This window comes from Impatiens glandulifera, unplaced genomic scaffold (genome assembly GCF_907164915.1).
Source record: "Impatiens glandulifera unplaced genomic scaffold, dImpGla2.1, whole genome shotgun sequence".
Classification (NCBI taxonomy): Eukaryota; Viridiplantae; Streptophyta; class Magnoliopsida; order Ericales; family Balsaminaceae; genus Impatiens; species Impatiens glandulifera.
The window spans coordinates 41,434-63,776 of NW_025919462.1; the positions used below are offsets into that span (position 1 = coordinate 41,434).

At 25.7% G+C, this 22,343-nt stretch overlaps 2 protein-coding genes across 2 annotated transcripts; both read right to left on the minus strand.

Annotated features, from left to right (window-relative positions):
• Positions 1–5,458: 5,458 nt before the first annotated feature.
• On the minus strand, positions 5,459–10,449 carry LOC124918029 (peptidyl-tRNA hydrolase, mitochondrial-like). The gene is made up of 8 exons (XM_047458295.1): positions 10,067–10,449; positions 8,968–9,052; positions 7,707–7,774; positions 7,556–7,606; positions 7,405–7,478; positions 6,479–6,537; positions 6,270–6,346; positions 5,459–5,774 (listed from the first exon to the last, which is right to left on the minus strand). The coding sequence occupies exons 1-8, from the start codon at positions 10,409–10,411 to the stop codon at positions 5,661–5,663; spliced, it is 873 nt and encodes a 290-aa protein (XP_047314251.1). The 5' UTR covers positions 10,412–10,449; the 3' UTR covers positions 5,459–5,660.
• Positions 10,450–12,056: 1,607 nt separating this feature from the next.
• On the minus strand, positions 12,057–22,096 carry LOC124918025. Its single transcript, XM_047458292.1, has 3 exons — positions 21,867–22,096; positions 20,645–20,725; positions 12,057–12,285 (listed from the first exon to the last, which is right to left on the minus strand). Exons 1-3 carry the CDS (start codon positions 22,073–22,075, stop codon positions 12,246–12,248), a joined length of 330 nt encoding a protein of 109 aa, XP_047314248.1. The 5' UTR covers positions 22,076–22,096; the 3' UTR covers positions 12,057–12,245.
• Positions 22,097–22,343: the final 247 nt, after the last annotated feature.

Genomic DNA, 22,343 nt, shown 5'->3' on the forward strand with positions numbered 1-22,343 from the left:
TATACGAGATTTTCAAAATTTTAATATATCGAGATATACCGAAATTGTATTTATACATTAATATATATATATATATATATAATTATTATAAGAAAATAAATATATTTAATATTAATTTAATTATAGAAACATAATTTTAAAAATTAAATCAAAATATAATTATATTGTAATATTATTTAATATCTATCATCTCTAAGTTGACAATAAAATTGAAAAAAAGATCAAACCAAACTTTCAATCTTTTGAAGCAATTGAAATGAGTGAAACTAAGTATTCAATTCTTTCAATTATTGTCATAATATTTTTGTAATATCATCTTTAATAATTGACAATAAGTCTATTTTTAGCTTGAATAAGAGAATATTTGATTTTTTTATGAATAAATTGAGTCTTAAAATGGTGGAAACATCATTGGTTTGTACAAATGATTGGTCAAAAAGAGATGAATTCAATATAAGAAAAGATCTTATTTAAATTATTTAATAAAAATTAAAAAATTAAAAAGAGTGAGATATTTTTATTAATTAATTCTAAATTAATTAATATTTATTATTATTATTATTATTATTATTTTTATTATTATTATTATTATTTAACATTAATTGTATTATCAATTTATATAAAAAAAAATTACAAATACAAATGCTATTAAAAATTGTTTGAATCTTTCCCATATCCCCTTTAGTCTAACTTACCAAGATTATATTTATGTTTATTTTTGATAATTTCAATTTTTGTAACAAAATTTAATTTTTATAAAAAATGTTAAATTTTAAAAAATAATTATTTTATGATAAATATTTTTAATTTTAGGTAACGTTTATGTATTAATTATATTAAATTGATTTTTTTGTTTAAGTTATTATGTTTTTAGGTAGGAAAGATATAATATCGATACCGTACCGAAATTAAAGTATACTGAAATCAGAAATTGCGGAGGCTTGGTTTAATCAAGCCGCTGAGTATTGGAAACATACCTGTAATATTATGAATTTTTCTATACCGAAACTTTCGATAATGTATAAAATATGGATAAAATAATAAGTATACCATATCGACCCACCCTAGTTAGTATAATTTTTCTTTCAATTTATTTGTTATTGAATGATAAAAAATTAATTTAAAAATAAAATAAAGTTATAAGACATTCTTATCAAACAATATATTTACCTTTTTTTTTTCTTCCAACCAAACAAACAAAAGTTAACTTTTTAACTTGAAGCAAATAATTGTTTTGTTATGATTACAAATAAAAAGTTGATAAATAATGACAATTGTCCTTTACCTATCACACACCAAAGTCAATTATCTCCATCAAAATAGGTCACTGTCACTTGTCATATATTTCACTTAATCATCATTTATTTTTATTTCTACATTTTTATTTAGATATTACAATTTTACTTTTCTAAACTTGATTTAACTTCCAAATAATTATAAATGAGGATACTTGCATTTATATCATATTAATGTTATTTAATTTCTCTTTCTAAATGATTATTTCACCTAACATATTTAATAATATGTTGACGAAAAATTTATTATTCACCGTTAGTATTGAATTTTTATCGTAGATTAAGTTTTTCCCAAATCTAGCATAGTCTATTCAATCATATTATCAATATTATTGATTTTTTTTTTAACATGGACCCATGAAAAACATTTTATATGTCTAAAATAGAGATAACGCAATCTCATAATCAAAGTCTCCAACTTTCTTTAATATTTCAAATGTTCCTACAAATTAATGAATTTTCCAAATCGAATAACCTTTATGGCTCTTTTGTGAATATCATTATTTATTATTTTTTACTTTGCGAATTGATCAATTTAATCACATAAATTTTATCAATTATTTTTTTTACTATTGATCATATTAATCTTATTTAAAAATTTAAACATTTAATAAATATTATTATTATTTTTTATTTATTTATTTATATTTACGAAAATCTTTCTTGTTATAAATAGAATCACTTTCATAATCATATTATTAGTTACTATTCTTATTGTTAGATTGCGAGTTAGAAATATACCTATAGTATTTTTAATTTTATTTTAAACCGTTTTAAGTTTATGGGCGAATCAACCCACAATTCGACCCAAATATTCATTTACTCTCACATATACATCCAAATTAACCACAATTCTCGACTCAGCAATCCGGACACTTTAAAAATTAAATAATTATATATATATATATAGATTAGTTAATTAATTATTTGAGAGTAATATCAAATTAAATAACTCTCTTTATAATAAATAAATTAGATTTAGTGATGATACATATAGTTAAGGGTAAACATATTTATATTTAGGGTTAACATAATTCTAACCCAAACTCAAAATATTAATTTAGATTGGTTAATTCAGATTTAGTAGAATTCGAATTAAATTAAATTCGAGTTAAATTTAATTTGGCCTAATTATCCAAATTATATTAATTTAATTAATTTATTTTCATTTATTTCTCACTCCATCCTCTTTGTCCTATCTCTCCCCCTATACCCTTTTCATTCGAAAATCAGAAGTGAAAATCTAATAATAACAAATGCATAATTTTATTATTAACTAATATATAATTAACATGCACAAATATAAAATAATTATATATATATTATATAGTTACGTGTATTAATATATAAAGTTGTACATATAATTATCAAAATCTAACATATTTGTATTAAAAAATAATTTAAACACCGTTAATTTCTTTAAAATCATTTTCTCTAAAACGAGTTAAAAATAATTTCTACTAACTAAAAAACGATTAGAATCAATTCTCCCTATTGAATTATTGATTTATATTTTATAGTATAAAATTAATGTGAAAATAATATTTAAAATTAATTTTAAAAAATATTACATCATTTAATTTAATGTAATAATAATATTTATATTTATATGATGAATATAGTTCAAAATTTCATCTTATTTTTTAAATTTAACCATTTCAAATTTTGTGACGGGTCACCCGTAAATTACAATCTGACTCGTTTACTTAAAAAAAACAAATTTTGCGCTTATGATACAAGAATCTAGAAATTAATAAAAAAAAATTAAAATTAAATAAATATAATATCAAACTTTATTTTGATTTTAAAATATAAAACTCTGTTATTCTTATAAAGTGAAACTTTATTTTGATTTTAAAATATAAATTTTGGTTAAATGTTATACTTATAATGTGATCAGTTTAAGACTTTTATATATATATATATATATATATATATATATATATATATATATATATATATATATATATATATATATATATATATATATATTATTGAAAATAAATTAGTTGTTAATTATGTACATAATTAGTAAATATAAAATTTATTTTATGAAAGGTATCATATCAAGATTGATCCCATATCTAAGTCAATCTTTATGTCCCACTACATATAAAAATTGCATATCTAGTTATTCTTTATGTCCTAATATTGAGACATAAGGATGGACAAGATAATATGATTATGACATAAAATAAAATTTATATTTATCAGTTATTATGCCCATAATGGACAACTAATTTATTTTTCAATATTATTATAGTATATATATATATATATATATTCTTATCAATATATACATACTGTCCTAACTAACTATTGGGCAGCCCTAACTAAACATATTAATATTTTTTATTTAATTTAACAAATATCTTATATCGATAAGTTATTTTTATTTAGTAGATAAAAATTAATTTTGTAATTCGTAAATTATTGAATTATTATAGACAAGAAATTAGAAAGAAATATATTTGGACCTATTTAATTGATTTAACCTACTAATTAATTTTTGGATGGAGATGGACTCCCCCTTAGCCTTGGAATGTCCTAACCGGTTTCATGGGCTTACCCAAGAGCATCCCTTCATGCAATATGAACATTTCTATCATTTATATACATAATAAAATGAGATATATGTCATGTACAAAATTGAGAATATGTATTTTGCAGAATTAGTTTTTTCTTTAGTGAAAACATTTATATTTATTTATTCATTATCAAAGAAGAAAAAAATCAACTTACAAGTAAAATAAACAATTGAAGGAAGTAAATAATTAATGTCTTATTTTTTCCTTTCCTTTCTTTTTATAAAAAATAAAATAAACAAATAATACTGTTTCAACTTTGAAGAAAAAATAATATATATATATATATAAATAATAACTAAGAAAGAACAAAGGAATTTAATCCAACATGAAATATCCAATTCACATATTTTCACTTATTAATAACTCTACATAGTTTTAAAGCCATCGAAATGTGTTGTCAAATTTGTTAATATAAAATACTATTTATTATATATATATTCAAGTATATTTCGGCGGCTATCTAATTATTATTTGTTTAATTTTAGTTCTAATCGTACTTTAACTTTTAGAAAAGTTATCAATGTTCATTCCTTTAAATTTGTGGTTAAATATAACTGTTTAAATTTAAAATATTATTTTATATATATTATCTTTCATTATTTTTTATATTTATATATAAAATTATTAAATCTCTTATATATTTATAATATATATATATATCCTTTAAAATTCATTGAGTTTATATGTATTTATAAAACAAATATTTATCGGAGTTTATATGTTTTAATATCTGAATTAAAATGGGAGATATTGTAAGGAAAAAATTATTTATTATGTTTTGACTAATTCATTTTTATAATATGAACTGATTTAAATTATCCAAACTTGAAAATAACAAAATATATATAATTCAAATAACTTACAGTTATTAAAATGACTTCTAAACTTTTTTTTTATGTGAGCACGATGTTTTGTTGCTGTTTTAGATTTTTGATTGATTTTGACGTTTTGTTTTGCTGAATATAATAGACTTCATTTTGAAACCAAATAATAAATTGATGGAATGGAACATAAGGTCTTGCTTGGATTATTTGAATAATCAGATTATTTAGAAAATAATGATTATGATAATTTTAAGAATATTATAATATTTTTTTTTTTTTTGTTAAAAAAGACTTAAAGGTATCGATATATATAATGATAAAATAAAATAATAATTTAAAATAAATAATAAATTAAATGATTTAATAAAAGAGGATGAATTATATTATGTTTTTAGATTGTGATTATTTATATATCATGTACATACGAAAGTCTAAGGTGTGAAATATATATATATATATATATATAATTTTGATTGCTCTCTTAATTTAATTATATTTATTTTATTCATTTATTAAAGTATAAGATGTAATTTTCTATCTTATTTTTTTAGTTTTTATTTTAAAAAGAGGTGAAAGAGGATCTAACTGAAAAAAAAAATTAATTTTTTTATCTTTTCTATTTTTTAACAATTTTTTATTTTTTCCAACAAAAAATGTCATTATCTCATTCATTACCCAATCTATAGCTACTCTTTTTATATACACTATTGTCCACTATCAAAGAAACCCTAAAATAAACTACAAATAAACATGTTTTAAAGAAATAATTTTATTGAATCTAAGAATAATAATATATAACTTTTACAATAATAATAATAAGTAATGTTCCCTTTCAAAAAAGAATGATAAATAATGTTTCCTAAAACAGATTCGAACCCTTATTTTCTGTCGCATGTTTTCAAATCCATTTCTCACCGATATCAAAGGGACTACACAAAACCTAAAAAGACACTTCAGCCAAGCTGTTCTAAATATTTGGCACTGTTGACATATGTTGCGCTTTTGTCGAAACCATCCAACAGAAGGGTTCGTACTGCTCGAATTCCAGTTTCAAATGTGAAATTCAGCTGGAAATAATTGAGATCATTAGTGCAGAATTGTTGATACCCTAATGATAATGCAATTGTAACTATTTCTTTTATAAAAAAATTGTCTTTTGAAATGTTAACTCAGGAAATCTGTCACATAAGATGAATGTTTTTTTCAACATTAAGGATATAATAAGAGAACCCACAAATAAGTGTATTCATTTAGTTTTGAAATTCACCCTTAAACTAAACTGGGTTTTTATACAAGCTCTTTAGCTATGAAATATGTTTTGAAATGAATTTGTCACATATGTGTTTACTTGACAACAAAATAAAAAAAAAACTTCTCAAACCAAAAATGGTCTTGTGTGGCTGCAAGGTTAAATGTGACAATTCCCCTTAAAATTTGACGTTTAAAAAGGTTATTGTAGAAACGGTTTTGTAGTTGAAGAGGTTATATGTAAAAAACAATAGTTTGATCTAAGAAGTCATTAGGAGTTTCCTATGTATACTGTTTCCAACATTGTTACTTACCTCTTCTTGTTCGTGCTTGTTAAATGGGCGAAGGACAAAGTTGACAGGATCCATTTTCCCAGGCGGCCTTCCTATTCCTATGGAATTTTACAAATTGGTTATATTGAAACATTATAGTTTCAACTCAGTGTTCAACTGGTAACAAAAACATTATTAACTGAGCAAGAAAATCAAAAGTTTGGCTAGCTTTGTTGGCACTAGACCCTTACCTATTCTGAGGCGTGGAAAATCACGACTCCCTTTGAAGTGATCAATAATACTCCTCATGCTGCAAGAAGAACAACAACTGAAGTCAGTTTTACCCCTGATTGTTGACATTTATTACAAGGCTCAAGACTAACTAGGTTATCCATATCGGGTTTTATCCACTCTCAACTCAGAAATTTGTGGGACATATTATGGTTACCCAGAAAGCAAACATACACTTGCTTGATAAGGAAAAACAGAGGCTTTTCTTAATCTCAATCATATCTGTTTGTTTTATTTTTCCATTCCATTGAAAATCGATTTAATAGGCGTAAACTATGACAGTAAAAAGCCCAGACATACCAGAAGCAAAACATCTATTGTGGAGGATCTCCAACTTCAAGTGGAATTGAGCTTGTGTGAAGTATTGAGATTCCAAGAGTAGTTTGGACAAGAGAAGTTTTACTTTTTAGAGAATTTTTAATGTTTCATTCTCTGTCTTTCATGTGTCTCTTATTGAATTCATGACAATTTTTGTCATGTAATGTACTGGTTTGGTTTTTTCTCCCACGAACAATGCAACCTTTGCGTTGTTTGTGGTGTAGTGAAAAGATTTTTCACCCTTTCAAAAGAAAAGGTTACTCAAGCCCCCATATAAGGATTCCTATATATATATATAAAAGAAAGAACATCCTAAGCAGTACATTGCCATCATTTGGAAACACCATTTTGTTCGGATTTTGTCATATGGTTGTGGATTCGAATGAGATTCTGTTTGGTTAGGCCTTGTTAAGATCAAACTTGTTTACCAAACAGAATCTCATTTGAACTTCGGCAATTTCTCATATCGGGATGCAAATCCATTTTGCTCCAAATCCAAATACAAAAGCCATATCATTCAAAATAAGCTATAAGAGGTTTGATCAATGAAAGTAGCAGAGAAACTTACCCATTATGTCCACCATGTCCACCTTTAGGTAATAACCGTAATTTTGCGAAAGGTAAATCTAAGTCATCAAACACCTGTGGGTGAAAGGATCGTGAATTTTGTTACCCAAGATAAAGATAAAATCATTAGTGCAATTTCTAAAACACTTTACCACAAGAACTTGCTTCAAGGGAACCTTGTAATAGGAAACAATTGCACCAACCTTCAAATGAAAAGTATATTATTGTAAACAAGATTTGAAGCATCAAAGAAAGGAATATTAAACTAATGATAAAATCTCAACGAAAAAGCTTTTTACTTACAGACTGACCACTAGCATTCATAAAAGTTTGAGGTTTCGCCAGCATTAGGGGCGCGTCTCCAATGAATCCTACAACATAGTGAACTTAGAAGAAAAATAAAGAATAGGCGTTGCAGATGTAGGCAGTAGCATAAACAATTCCCGTACTTTTTATAAAGCAAATACCACAATCAACATCATGTTCCTGTTTTGTTTTTGTATCTCTTCTTTCCTACACTATCAAACTTTGAGCTTGTTTGATGTGGGTTAATTGGAATTGTTTCTAAATAATCCAATATCCAATCAAACATCACTTCTTTAATCATATCATTCAAATCATCAATCAAAATACCATTAGTTTTTATAACATATTAAATATTAAATACTAAGGATATTATTTGATCCAAATAACTCACTCTTACATCAAACGAGTTTTTTTTTTCAAATAACCCTAGATCAAACAAGGCATTTAGATCACCATATAAACACCTTTAACATTCCTACAAACTTCTCTTAGATATCTTCATATTTTATCCTTTTCCATATCACAGCTACATCTCTTTTGTCTGCTATTTCATTTTCCTTGTTAAATCAAATCTATACCAGAGCCTAACCTCATTACACAATCATTTTCTGATATGATTCATAATGTTCTTATGTTCTCATTTCCTTTTTAATTGCTGCACAATCAATATGACACTCAAAATTCTCTTAACTTGTTTGTGCTCCTTGCAAATGTTTCTGTTAGAGAAATGATAACTAACTGAAATTCTTATATATATTTCACCACTAGAACCTATAGCTACAGAGATGCTACACAAATAACCAAACCTTACCCAACTCAAATAAATAAAAATTGAATACAACTTGATTAAAATTCATAATATTTCATTAACACCAATGGTAAATTCTTCAACATCTATTTAACTATAGTTGATCATTTGGATCAGAAGTTGATCTTATTTGTTCTTGTTGCGTTTTTTTCACCATTTGCTAGCGGCATTCACAAATATAGGGATTAATGAAAATGGTTTTATCCTTTCAAAAAGAAAGCAATAGCTTAATGTAAAGCTCATATATGTAATGACCATTAGAGGAAGCAGAAGCGGAAGTTAAGTGGAAGAGATTCCATACTCAATAATTATAGGCAAACCAACCTAGTAAACCAAGTCTAAAAGATAAGGAAAAAAGCATGTAAGAAAACAGTGAACCCATTAACCATTAATGCCTGGAAGGATTTTTTCAGAGTGATTGAGTTTTTGGAAAAGGTAAAAATAAAGAACCTTTTCCAAACAGGGCTTTGTGTGCAATGGTGCTCATGGATATCCCCTCAGCTTCAGCTATAGCATCTATCATGGAAAAACCAACCTGAAATGAATTAATGCATCAATTAGCAGTTTGCATGCAAAACAGTAGAAAGTTGTAAAGGAGATTTATGAGAAAGGACAGATGTCAAAAAGAGAGAGAGGATACTATTAAGTATTAAGCCTTATAAGCGAAAGTGTGCACATGGTGACAGATCACAGAATCTAGTAAGTTCAACAAGTGCCATACAGCAGCCCACATGTGCATTCATATAGTTCACAGATTAGATTACATTAGATAAAACTGAAAATTAAGTGTTTAATGAATCTTAAGTGCCAAATGAGTTAAGTACCTGGAAAATAAATGTTGAATAAACTAAATGAATACGCCTAAATTTGAAGTACTTGGCATGTAAGTGATTCGATAAATACGAAACTAATGTCAAGTGAGTACTTATTTTACCATTATAATAACATAATTTCACTAATTTTCAAGGTTTTAAAACTATCTTTTGAACACTCTTACTACACATTACCAATTTAAGTCATTCATAACGTTCCGAATTAAGCTAGTTTTTTAAACATAATTTGACATGAATCTAAATACTCAAATCAAATTAACTTCTTTCAAATAAGCACTTAATCAAAATTGTGTTATCAAACACATCACTAGCTTGAAAATGAGATGTTGAGACATGATATATCCACTAACTGGTGAAGAAATCATCATTTTCACTGGCGTATTCTATGTTCATTAACAAGCAGTCTACTGCCTACTGAAACAATCTGGGGAGTTCAATCCCTGCTTAAATTATGAAGATTCTATTAAACAGTCATGGAAAAGTCCATGTTGCTGCAATTATAGAGTTCATGGGTCTGATCAAATCTAATATGATTACAATATAATCTGAAGAAACTAAATCAATCCATAAGGTCAAGAATCTATTAACCTAATTTCTAGATAAGATATCATAGCATGGGTTACAACCCATTAACGAAATTTCATAGGCAAAACATAAATTAACTATCTTTCATCTTTGTAGGACGACAGTGAAAGAGAAGGGATAGAGAAACGAACATTGTGGCGTGTGCTGTTGTACTTCTTCCCTGGATTACCAAGACCAACAATAAGCCAAGGCTGAGGCTTTGGCTTCTTCTCTTCAATCTTAACCAACAACTCTGAATCTGCCGTCATCGAGGAACTAGAGGCGGTGCATAGAAGGCGCTGCGCATCAAAGGATGAGATAGATGATTCTACTTCCATAAGCCCTGAATTTCTCCTCCGCCAATAATTTGAGGCTATGGTTTTGAAAGAGTATGAGTAGGAGAAACAGGAAGGGGCATAACGTGGAGGAAAAGGAACGCCGGCGGCCACAAGGCCGACGACAGAAGTTGCTGAGAAAGGAACCACACCCCGGGGCATGGTCTAGTCAAATGAAAACAAATGGAGGACCAAAAGTTTGAACTTTTAGGCTAAGTCATAAATTATTATTAATTTTAAAAGAAAAAATTCTTAATATTTAATAAAAAAATATAATATATTTTAATAAACAATGAAATAAAGAATTGATAAATATTTAAAAAATTATTTATAAAAGCTAAATTGAGAAATGTAAACCTATTGAAAAAATTTATATATATTGTAAAATGATCTATTTAATTAAAATTTAAAATTAAAAATTAAAAAATTAAAAAAATATTTCAAAATTTATGTACCTTATTTTATATTGAAATTTATAAATAAATTTCTTATACGAGAAAACTCAAATAATATATAATTAATAAACCATTCTTTTAAAAACCGTTTCGGTCAACTCTATTTTGTGAGCGAATTTCGATTCAACCGGAACCACTAGTTAAACCTGATTTTAATTATTTAAAAAAATTAAATATATTAGTATGTAAATTATATATATAATAACTTATATATATATAAAATTAAGTAAATGCATATTAATTAAATTAAATATTTAATCATTAAATTAATATAAAATCAAATATTCATAATTAAATATCAAAAATAAAAAATAAAAAAACAAAAACAAAATGATAACATACAGTTGATAAATCAGGAACAAAGTAAGACCTGAAATGACAACCATTGAGAGCTGAAAAATCCAACCAGACAGTTCACAAAACCGTTTTATAGTTATGCTTACGAGTACAAAGCCAACCTATTGGAAAAAAGATAATTATTTTTATAATTTATTATCTATAAAAATTTAATCATTTATAATAAAAAAATAGGTGAAAACAACTTATCTAGATAAAAAAAAATTAATATATCAATATTCCAATAATTAAAACTCTTTTAAGAAAATAAATTTTCATGGCATGTTATTTGGTCTGAACCAAATATTTTACCGTCGAATTCGAATAAATCGAATTTAAATTTATTTAAATCGGTTTTGTTTTTAATTAGTTTAAGAAAAATAAAAAATTCGAAGAAACTTGAACCGAAAACTCGAATAACCCGGAAATCGAAGCGACCCTTATATTTATGCATATTAACTTGACAAAATGTATGAAATTTATTCATTTTATATTGGATTCATTGCTTTATCTTTTAATTTCATCTTCATCTTGATAGTCTTGTTCATATTTATCTCTTTTGATTATTTATTGATTCAGGGAATGTTGAAGGAGACGAAGGAGATGAGAGAAAATGGAGTGGATGAGTTGAGGTTAAAGAAAGAGACATAAATTGAAGGTATCAACTTTAAATTAAATTGAATGGAAAACTATTTTCAAATGTTGATTAATTTGGATTAAAAAATTATATATATAATATTTGGTTGCTTAGATGGATTAAAAAATAAAAAAAAATAATAATTACACAGTTGTAAAATATTAAGGCCGCTAATTTATTTATTTATTTTTTCTGTTTAATGAATAAATTTGATATATTTTGTCAAGTTTATTTACATAAATAAAATTTTACTACTTAATAGACAAATTTAAAATTATTGTCCAACTTTGTACGTAAAATTAACATTTCTCTCAAAAACAACATATGTATATGCCATGTCATGGACACCTGAAATTATGTTTGTAATAAAAACCCAATCTTATGGAATTATTGATATTGTAGCAGTCTAGCACATTCCTTCAAACTCATTGGATCATAAGTTGAGGACATATGAATACGAATATTTCTATTTACTCTTAATGCCTCGCTCTCTCTTGAAACCACGACCCGTCAACCCCAAAGATACCCCTGAGCTCTCCACGCTCCCCACGCTCCATTGCTTCTACACTTAGTCGGCGAGTCCGCCAGATAGTAGGGAAGTTTGTGATCTGCAATGTGAGGAGAGATAAAGGTTATAAAACTGCAAAGGTCTCTAAGGACTCACCTTCGCCAAAAGCCCTCATCTCTAGAAACTTGGCTTGGGAGGCGTCCCTCTCGTAGTAGGGTTCTAAACCTCGCCTCACTCTTGTGACATGCTATATCCAACTATTGGAAGATGTGTTATATGGAGGTTTTATGATTTATTGTTGACGGGGTTCGACTTTTGATGCATTCGAACAAGATTCACACTCCTTGGCGGTTAGTTGGACTCTTGTTTTTGAAGGGCTTAGTCTCATAATATAAGAAAAAACCCTTTGGGACACCCTTTCTCTTAGATGAGAGCAAGCAAGCCGCCCTTTAACTATGAAATGACGCAAGTTAGTATGGTAGTTGGTCCATTCTATCATATCTTTTCATTCTTGCAAGTCTTCAAAAACAATTAAATGTGGACGATTATATTTTAACGTTGTTAGAGATTTATGTGAAGTTAAATAAATTTGACACTTTTTTGTCAAATTTGTATACATAAGTAGAATTTTACAACTTAATAAATAAATTTGACACATTTATTCAGCTTTGTAAATAAAATTGACATTTACTCATTTCAAAAACATTTTTAAGTTAATTTAAATTTATAACATTTGTTGTATGGTTGTGTGAATGTTACTAATAAGATACTTTAGGATTTGTTGATCGTTATCATTTAATCATAACTAGGATCTCTCTAGTTATGATTCTTGACTCTCCCAATTTTAAAATTTTTAATGAAATGATAAAAAAAAAAAATTGTTTTAATACTTTGAATTCATAATACAAATTGATAGAATGGTTATTTAATACTTTGAATTTAATTATTTATAAGATTTTGGATATGTATTTTTTTTAGAAAGAGAGATTGGTAGAGAGGAAAATAAATTAGTGTGTACATGTAATTAATGATGTCAATCATATTTCTATTTAAATGGTCTGGATTAAAGTGTTTTTTTCAGGTTGAAAGGTAGTTGTGTCTATAGCTATGATTTCGTCTCGATTATACATCGAACACTAATAAACATATTTAAATATATAACAACGTTAATTTATTTATTATTATTTATATTTTATAAGAGTTTTAAATTTATTTGTTTATATTAACATGAAATTTTAATATATTATATGAAAATATTATTTTATATAATTTTATCATTGAATTTGTTTTTTTATAATATGGTATAAACAGTGTTCCGCGAGAATTTTTTAAATCAAACAAGACATAGTAGTAAAAAAATGATCGAGAATAATACTCTCCGCCCATTGTCTCCTCCATGGTACTTTGTACCGGTTGTCACAAGCTCCATATTAATTCCGTTTTAAATAGATAGGCAAAGTAGCCCATATAGTATGTTCTCCTCTATTAATTGATAGAATAATGCTTCCATAAACTCTTTTCAAGCTAACTGCGTTATCGATGGAATGCACCAATATTTTTGATCGTTCATTCTTGCAAAAAGGGTCATGATATTTTGTTTTACAACCTTGTACCATTTCTTGTACCGTATTTCAACTTTTTAAAACAATCTTTAATCTCAACTCCTCACCTTTTTAATATTTCAAATTTGTTAATAATTTTGAAGATATTCATTTTCTTCCTACGTTTGTTGTCGTTGTTGTTCATCAATAGTGAGTATCTTTTCAAACCAAACGAAAATGTGGACAGATGAAATCCTTTCATCAGTTTTTCTAAAATGTCGGGACCGGATCTGCTATCCCACGACATGTCCGATACATATCTCATTCTTCAAAACACTTTAAAATCATATATGGAGAGAAAAACTTTTCATAGTTAAGGACGTTAAAATTAATAAAGATTAAAATGGGGAAGAAAATTGAGATTAAAGATTTTGAAATAGGTACAGGAAATGGTAGGGTTGTGGAACATCATAATTCGACTCTTTTATTAGGGCTTTGGATATGCTGTTTCACAACTTTTATCATTGTTTGTACACCATCAATATTCTTCCCAATAATATTTTTGAATTTTTTTCAAGGGGGGAGAGACATGGAGTGAATTAAGAAAGAGAGACAGTGATACAGCCAATGATACAAGCTGTGAAACAACCGATCCAGACCCCTTTATTAGGGATTCAATATGTTTAAGACTTTGTTACAATTTTTGTTAGTTTGCCAAAAAAAACTATTAATGAGAAAAAGACATTCAAATATTGTCCTCCACTTATAAATCACATATTGTTTCTTTTGTCAATTTGTGTTTAAATTACTCACATCAAATATGATGGTAAACAAAATATACATTGTTCTGGTTGGAAGTATTTACATGACTTTATTTTCAGTGTTTAATTTAAAATAAAATAAAGGAATAAAAAATATTTTAAGGGCCATATAAAATTGAAGACGTTCTTTTTCATTGATTTCATTCTAAGAAACAAACCATAACATTTGATTTGTCTCATGAGTTTCTCTTCTACACTTATTTCATTATAACAAATGTGTTAGGAATGAATTTAAAATATTACAAATATGTTATATTCATGGTACATAATTTTAGTACAATAAAAAGTGTATTCAACAAAATGAAACTATATCTTATGGTGTATAATTTTGATATTAGGAAATAAGATTATCACAATAGAAAATTAAATATTTTGTTATGGAAATACAATTAGGAAATATGGTAATAATAATTTGGAAAGTCTTTTTGAGAGTTTTGGACAAGATATTGATATTGACCTAATTGAAGCTTATTTTAAGGTGCATGACACTTAAAAAAATCAAGTATTTGCCTTGAGAGCATCGCTCCTTGTGAGTTGTGTGTGAGATTTCATTATGAGAGAATAATTGTAATATTCCTATAACAATTTTTTGATAATAAAGTTGAGAGCATCTTGTGCTTCGAAAGTGGATGTAAGCCTGTTTTGGCTGAACCACTATAAATCTTGTGTTTGCGTTCTTTAGTTGTTTTCTTTCGTTTCGACAATTGTACAGTGTTGTTATTATTCTTGCATTAAAAGATACTTTATTTCCTGATATCTTAACAGAACGAACCATACTATTTGATTTGTCACCTAAGTTTCTGAAGTTAAATTATAATAATAATAATAATGTAACAAAATAATGCATCTCTTTATCACGATCATCGTTAGGATGGCAACGAGTACCTTACCCGTCGGTTAGTGAAATATTCATCCTCAAATCCAATTTTTATTTTACTATCCGACCTTGAACTCGACGGGTATCTCTATTTGTATCACATTCCTGATTCGTCGGGTACCCATTACCCGATTAAAATATGAATTTATTATTTTTTAAATATACTAAATATTAGAATATAAATAAAAATATTACTTATTTGTATTGTATAGTTATGTTGTAGAATTGAAAATATAATAAATTGTTTTTATTACATATTGGAGTGCAATAAAAACTAGAGAAAAAAAAAAAAAAAATATCTGAGAGAATGTGAAAAAGGTTAAAAGATTGTAGAATTTGAAAAGTTATTTTAAATTTTAATATTAATATATATATTTTGGGTATCATGTTTGGGTTTGGGTTTTGCACTCACTATTCCCGACTCCAATTTAAAATACACGTCATCGTATATCCATGGGTATCGGGTATGCGGGTACCCATGGTCATCCCTAATTATTGTTATTATTATTTTTTTTTAATGTAGGAAACAAAATAATCTTGTATAATCGTGACTTTTATTTTCATTTAAAATATTTTAAGTGAGAGTGTGATCTCTTAAGAATCGATCTTATTATATTTAATTAAATGTAACAAATATAAACACACTCCTTTTGTCACGTTACCGGTCCAACTTGTATGCAATTCAGACTATATTTTGAGACAAACAATATGTTTGGTAAAGTAAAATGATAATAATAATATTGAATCTTAAGTTTGTAATTAAGGTTCATTTCAACGTTAAAAAGTTATGAAACTCACCTATTGAAACTTCATTATTTTAAAGGATTACGATATTATCCTTGGATATTTTTTTGGTACAATATTTAATTTTACTTATTTTTATTTTTGGTTGGAACAAATACAACTAATTGAATGCAACATAAATGGTAAAAACAAATACTAAAACCAACTTAAGTGGGCTTTCAAACAAAAAATCAATAGTATAATAGATATTGAAAATGTAAAAGTTTATGACAGAAACGGAGAAAGAATATTATATTTTAATAATTTCATAGTATAAGAATAATAAAGTAATGAGTAGAAATATTTCATCTTATTCAAATTATATATATATATATATATATATATATTCTTTATTTCAGGATAACTCTAAACAATGATTGTTTGGTTAGCTTTTAAAGTTGTCAAATTTTTTCAGAAGATTTGACTAATTTATTTTTTTCTTGATCTTTAACAATGGAATGCAACAAACAGTAAGCTTGCCAAATTTATGGGAGGATAAACCTCTTTATTAAATATATCAACAATTTGATATTGTCTAAGAGTAATTTAAAAGACAAATGAAAATCAAATTGTAGGGTATGAAAATCATTATTAGTAATTAGAAGGTTAACTAATTCCAGTAATTTCGAAAAGATTTACATAAAAAAACTAAATATATAATGCTCGATTCTTACTAAAAAACGTATTATTTAAAGGGGGTCATGATAGACCCTCCAAAAATAAACCCAGAGTCACAAAAAAAAGGTGTATACCAATATTATTGATCCATAAAACTAGTGGTGTCATAAAATAAGATAAAATTTCTTTAGGAAAGATTGAAACCAACTAACTCAGTTGTGACATTGACTTAATGCAAAATTTTGGATTTAGAAAGAGACATTACTTTTGGTGTGTCTAATGAATCATTAGGACATCCTTTCCATTCAACTAAGCAGTAAGTCGATGGTTGGTGATGGATAACAAGTTAATGATGAAGAGTTACCTAGGTCTATCTGAGGTAATGCAACTTATGCAGTTGCATAGGTCTTCATGGACGGATCCGTATATAAAGTTATCTAGGTTGTAGTCCGAGTAGTTCAAAATATTTTGTATGTATTTGACAATAACTACAGTATTTTTCATCGTTATTGACAGTTATCCTTCGTTAGAGAGTAATACCGACATTAAACTTGATTTATTCTGTTTTTTTTTGCTTGATATTATTATCATGTTAGCATAATAGATTTTGAAAATATATAATTGTATTATTAATTATATATTATATTATTATTTTTTTTTTATCTTTCAATATATAATAGTATTAATTAAATATATATTATACAATATATATAACTTTTTTTTCTCTATTTTTATATTATAATATATTAACCATTTATATCTCATTTTATATTATATATAAATATTAATTATATAATTAATTAATTATATTCCATTCCCATTTCTATTATAATATTATGCCATTTTCTAATATAATATAAATATACCATAATAATAATTTTCTAATGCTAAATCCTACCATTGTAACTTCCATTTTCTATTTTTATTCTAAATTTCTAACCTAATAATTTTATAAGCCTAAAATCCTGCAACTGCTTGCTTTCGGCTGTAATTTTCTATGCTAATATTTTCTATCCACAAAGACCATAAAAATCATCTTTGAGGCAATGATGTTATTGACGTAATTATTTATTTAATTTTTTTTCTTATTTTTATGTTTATCTTCTTAATCTTTTAGGACTTATATTTTTCTTACTGTAAAGACATCAAATCATATATCACCAATATTATCAAATAAGCTTCAAAACTTTTTTAAGTTTAGATCTAGTTAAATAATTTACAATTTATACATCAATTTATTATTAACTTTAAAATTTACAAATTAGTTTAAATATTTTATGTTTTAATGACGAAAAAGAGTATAAATGATAAAGATCGAATAACATTTCAAATGAATCGGGTGCTTGTAAAAGAATTATCAAGAAACGACACGAGGCAATTATAAAATAATTAGTGGGTTCGATTTATAAATTGTTCAATGCAAAAAATCAAAATTCTCTACTTTTAAGTCAAGATGAAAATGAAGAAAATGATAGTGTAGGAGATGAAATATTGAAACAACCAATTAGGAATCTTGATAATGAATTGGATAATGAAGAAAATGATTGAATTGTAGATGAGACATTTGAACAACTCATGGCTATGAATGTTAATATTGGGGATAAATGCATTAATGAAGAATTTACACCTGAGTTTGAATTTGAAATGAATGTTGATGTTAACTATGATCTTGGATTGTGGAGAGTATCAATAATTCAAAAGGATAATGTTAGTTCAACGAGGTCCTATTAAGATTTTAAAAGATAAGTTTCTAAGAATAATATAAGTGGGAGGCGTTTTTTCCTCAAATTTTTATGTTTCTATTCTTCTCAATGTCGAGAAATAAGAAAAAAATATTTGTTTATTCAAATGAGTTGAATAAGGTCTTTTATTTTTATTGCAAACTATTTAAACATTAACACTATTACAAGTAGTTTGTTCGAATATGGAAATAATGATTGGAGCAACCTTTATCAAATAATAATTTGAGCAACATTTATCCAAAGATTAAAAACTATCTTTTATGAAATTGTTGGAAGTTGATATTAACTCGAATAATTGGGAGTGTGAAATATCTTTTATGAAATAATTTGTCTTTTCATAAGTTTAGTGAAAAAAATTATGAGAATAATAATAATATATTTTTTATCAATAAATTGAATTTAACTAATGGTAGATAAAAAAAAATTCATGCTCATTATCTTAGTCACAAAATTCAAAATGAATTAATAAGTTTATTGGCGGAAGATATAAAAGAAAACATCTCAAGAAGATTTCGAAAGCTAAATATTTTTCCATTATCCTATATTATACTCTCTAAATATAAGTCATCAAGAACAAATGATGATTATTATAAGATGTGTGAATATTGATGATATTATTGTCAATGTGCATGAGCTTTTTTTGGGTTTATAAATGTTAAAGACACATTGAGGCTTGGACTTTTCAAACGACTAGAATATGTTTTGATTGAACTCAACTCATATAGTCGTTTGAAAAGTCGAAGTCCCGATTTGTCTTCAACATTTATAAACCCAAGATGAAATTCATGCACTTGGACAAAAATATCATCAATATCCACACATTTTATTACAATAGTCATTTATTCTTGATGACTTATATCTAGAGAGTATAATCTAGGATAATGGAAAAATATTTAGCTTTTGAAATCTTTTCTGCCAATAAACTTATCAATTCATTTTAAATTTTGTGACTAAGATAATGATAGTTAGTAATTTTTTTATGTACCATTAGTTAAAAATGTTCTTTCATATTATAATCAAATTCCGCAAGAAATTCAATAATTTGATAAAAAAAAAATAATCTATTATTATTCTCATAAATCTTCTCAATACCAACGAAAAGACAAATTATTTCGTAAAAAATACTTCACACTCCCAATTATTTGAGTTAATATCAACTTTCAACGATTTCTATCTTTGTCGATTAGCTATTCCCTCCTCTTATCAATTGTTGTATTATGTTATTTCTTTTTTTCTTATAATTCATTACATCTTAGAACGTTGAGAATGTATTCTAAATTACTTTCTTTGTCTTTAATTTTTAGATAAATGTTGCTCCAATCATTATTATCTATCTTTGGTGAAACTACTTGTTATAGTATTATGCTTAAATAGTTTACAATAAAAACAAAGACATTATTAAAAACTCTATTGAATAAACAAACATTTCTTTTGTTTTTTCTCACCATTAAGAAAAATAGAAACGTAAAAGGAAAAATATCTCATTTATATCATCCTTAGAATACTTTTTTTTTAAAATCTTAACAAAACATCGTTGAATTAACATTATCTTTTTTTTTAAATCTGATACCCCAATATTCTAGATCATAGATAACAAACATTTTCATTTTTTTTTTAAATTCAAATATATGTGCAAATTCTTATTAACACATTTATAGTCATGAATAGTAATGAGTTATTCAAGTATCTCATCTTCAATCCTATCATTTTATTCATTATCCAATTCATTCTCAAGATTACTAATATATTGTTCCAATACTTCATTTTCTACTCTTACACTATTATTTTCTTCATTTTCATCTTCACTCATAGATATAGAACTTTTATTTCTTGTATTGAACAGTTTAGAAATTTAACCCACTATTGACTCTACCATTGTCTTGTATCGTTTTTGATATTTTTTTTATAAACACACTCAATTGAAACCTTATTCGATTTTTATCATTTATATTTTTATTTTTTATTTAAACCTAAAATATTTAAACTGATTTATAAATTCTAAAGTTAATAATAAATTAATGATTAAGTAAGATTATTTAACTAGATTTAGACTTTAAAAAAAGGAAAAAAAAAATACCTGGTGTTAGGGTCCGGTGATATGTTTTTCGTAACTTTGAAGTATAATTTGATAATATTGGTGATATATGGTCTGATGTTTCTGCAATAAGAAAAAAATATAATGATATATATTTTAAAGTGATAAAATATTAGAAAGATAAACATAAGAATAAAAAAAATTAAATAAATAATTGCCTCAATAACATTATTACCTTAAATATAATTTTTAAGATATTTATAAACTTAAAGATTGATAGAAGGGACCTAAAATATATCAAAGATGTAGACAGACAATATTAAAATATAAAATGAAAACCATGATTTAGCTAGAAACTTAGAATATAAATAAAAAATGATTGCTGCAATAGTAAGATTTAGGTTTAGAAAATTACAACTATAATATTATGTTAAAAATGGTAACAATATTATAATAGAGAAAAAACATGAATTATATAATTAATATTTATATATAATATAAAATGATATATAAATCGTTAGTTAATTATAATAGGTAAATAAATAAAAATAATATAAAAATAATATATATATATAAAAAAATAAAAAATAATAATATAATATATAATTAATTATATATTAAAAATTAAGATTATACAGTTATTTCTTTACTAAGAGTAAGTTTTTATCCCAAAATCAAAGTTCTTATCAAGAATCTAATTATTAATTTTATCCATATAAATACCTAAATTAATCTTTCTATTTTTCAGTCACCTTATCTTTTCTCTCTCTAATCCACAATTCTCACACATTCACCATAAATTCATCATAACCACTCAACTAAGAGAGGGGTAAATCAGTCTTAAAATTTTAAAAAACAATTGACGATTTCTAATAGAAAACTTAGAAAACTTAGGTAAAACTAAAACCCACTCCCTCAAACAAGCCCCAAGAGGCTATGTTGTACCCTTACCTAGGACTGACCTGTTTTGGGAAACCATAATATGTGTTCAGGAAAACTGCCTTGATTAAATGTAACATGCATGTCAAAAAAAGAAAAAATATACATCCATTATGAATATGTACATTGATATCCATTATCTGATGAAATATAACCCTGAAAGCATGTAGTCAAAAGCACAAGTTATCTCGTAAACTCGTTCGATCCAACAAAAACAAGTCACTAATCAAATAAACTCATTTTTAAACAAAATCGTAGTTAAATCGGGATTTAACTAGTTGAAATCAATAAATACGGTAAAATCAGTATAATCGGAAAATTTTACCTTAGATTTCTTTCTCGATCTCGATCTTTGGCCGTAAATCTATGAATGGGAGTAAAGAAGTCTTGTGAAGGTAGTAAGAGATGATAATGTAAATGGAAGAGAAAATCTATGAAGAAGGAGACTATTGAGTGTAAAATTTGTGATTTTTGATGGAAGAAAAATGTCTTTGAAGAAGAAGAGTAGAGAGCTGCGGCTGCCATCGATACCATCGATGGAAGAGATTAAAGAGAGAGAATGGAAAATAGGAGGAATGAATAATTAGGGTTTCTTAAATTTAAATATATAACATTGTTAGGTTCAATTACCATTTAAAGCTCGAACTTTGGACGTATTTATCATATGAGACTCTAACTTTTGATTTGAGCCATTTGGATTCTAACTATCAAACTTTTGGCTATTCGAAACTTTTACTTAACCTCGTTTGATCCGTTAAATTTATAATGTTTGATCCGTTAAATTTATAATGTTTGATCCGTT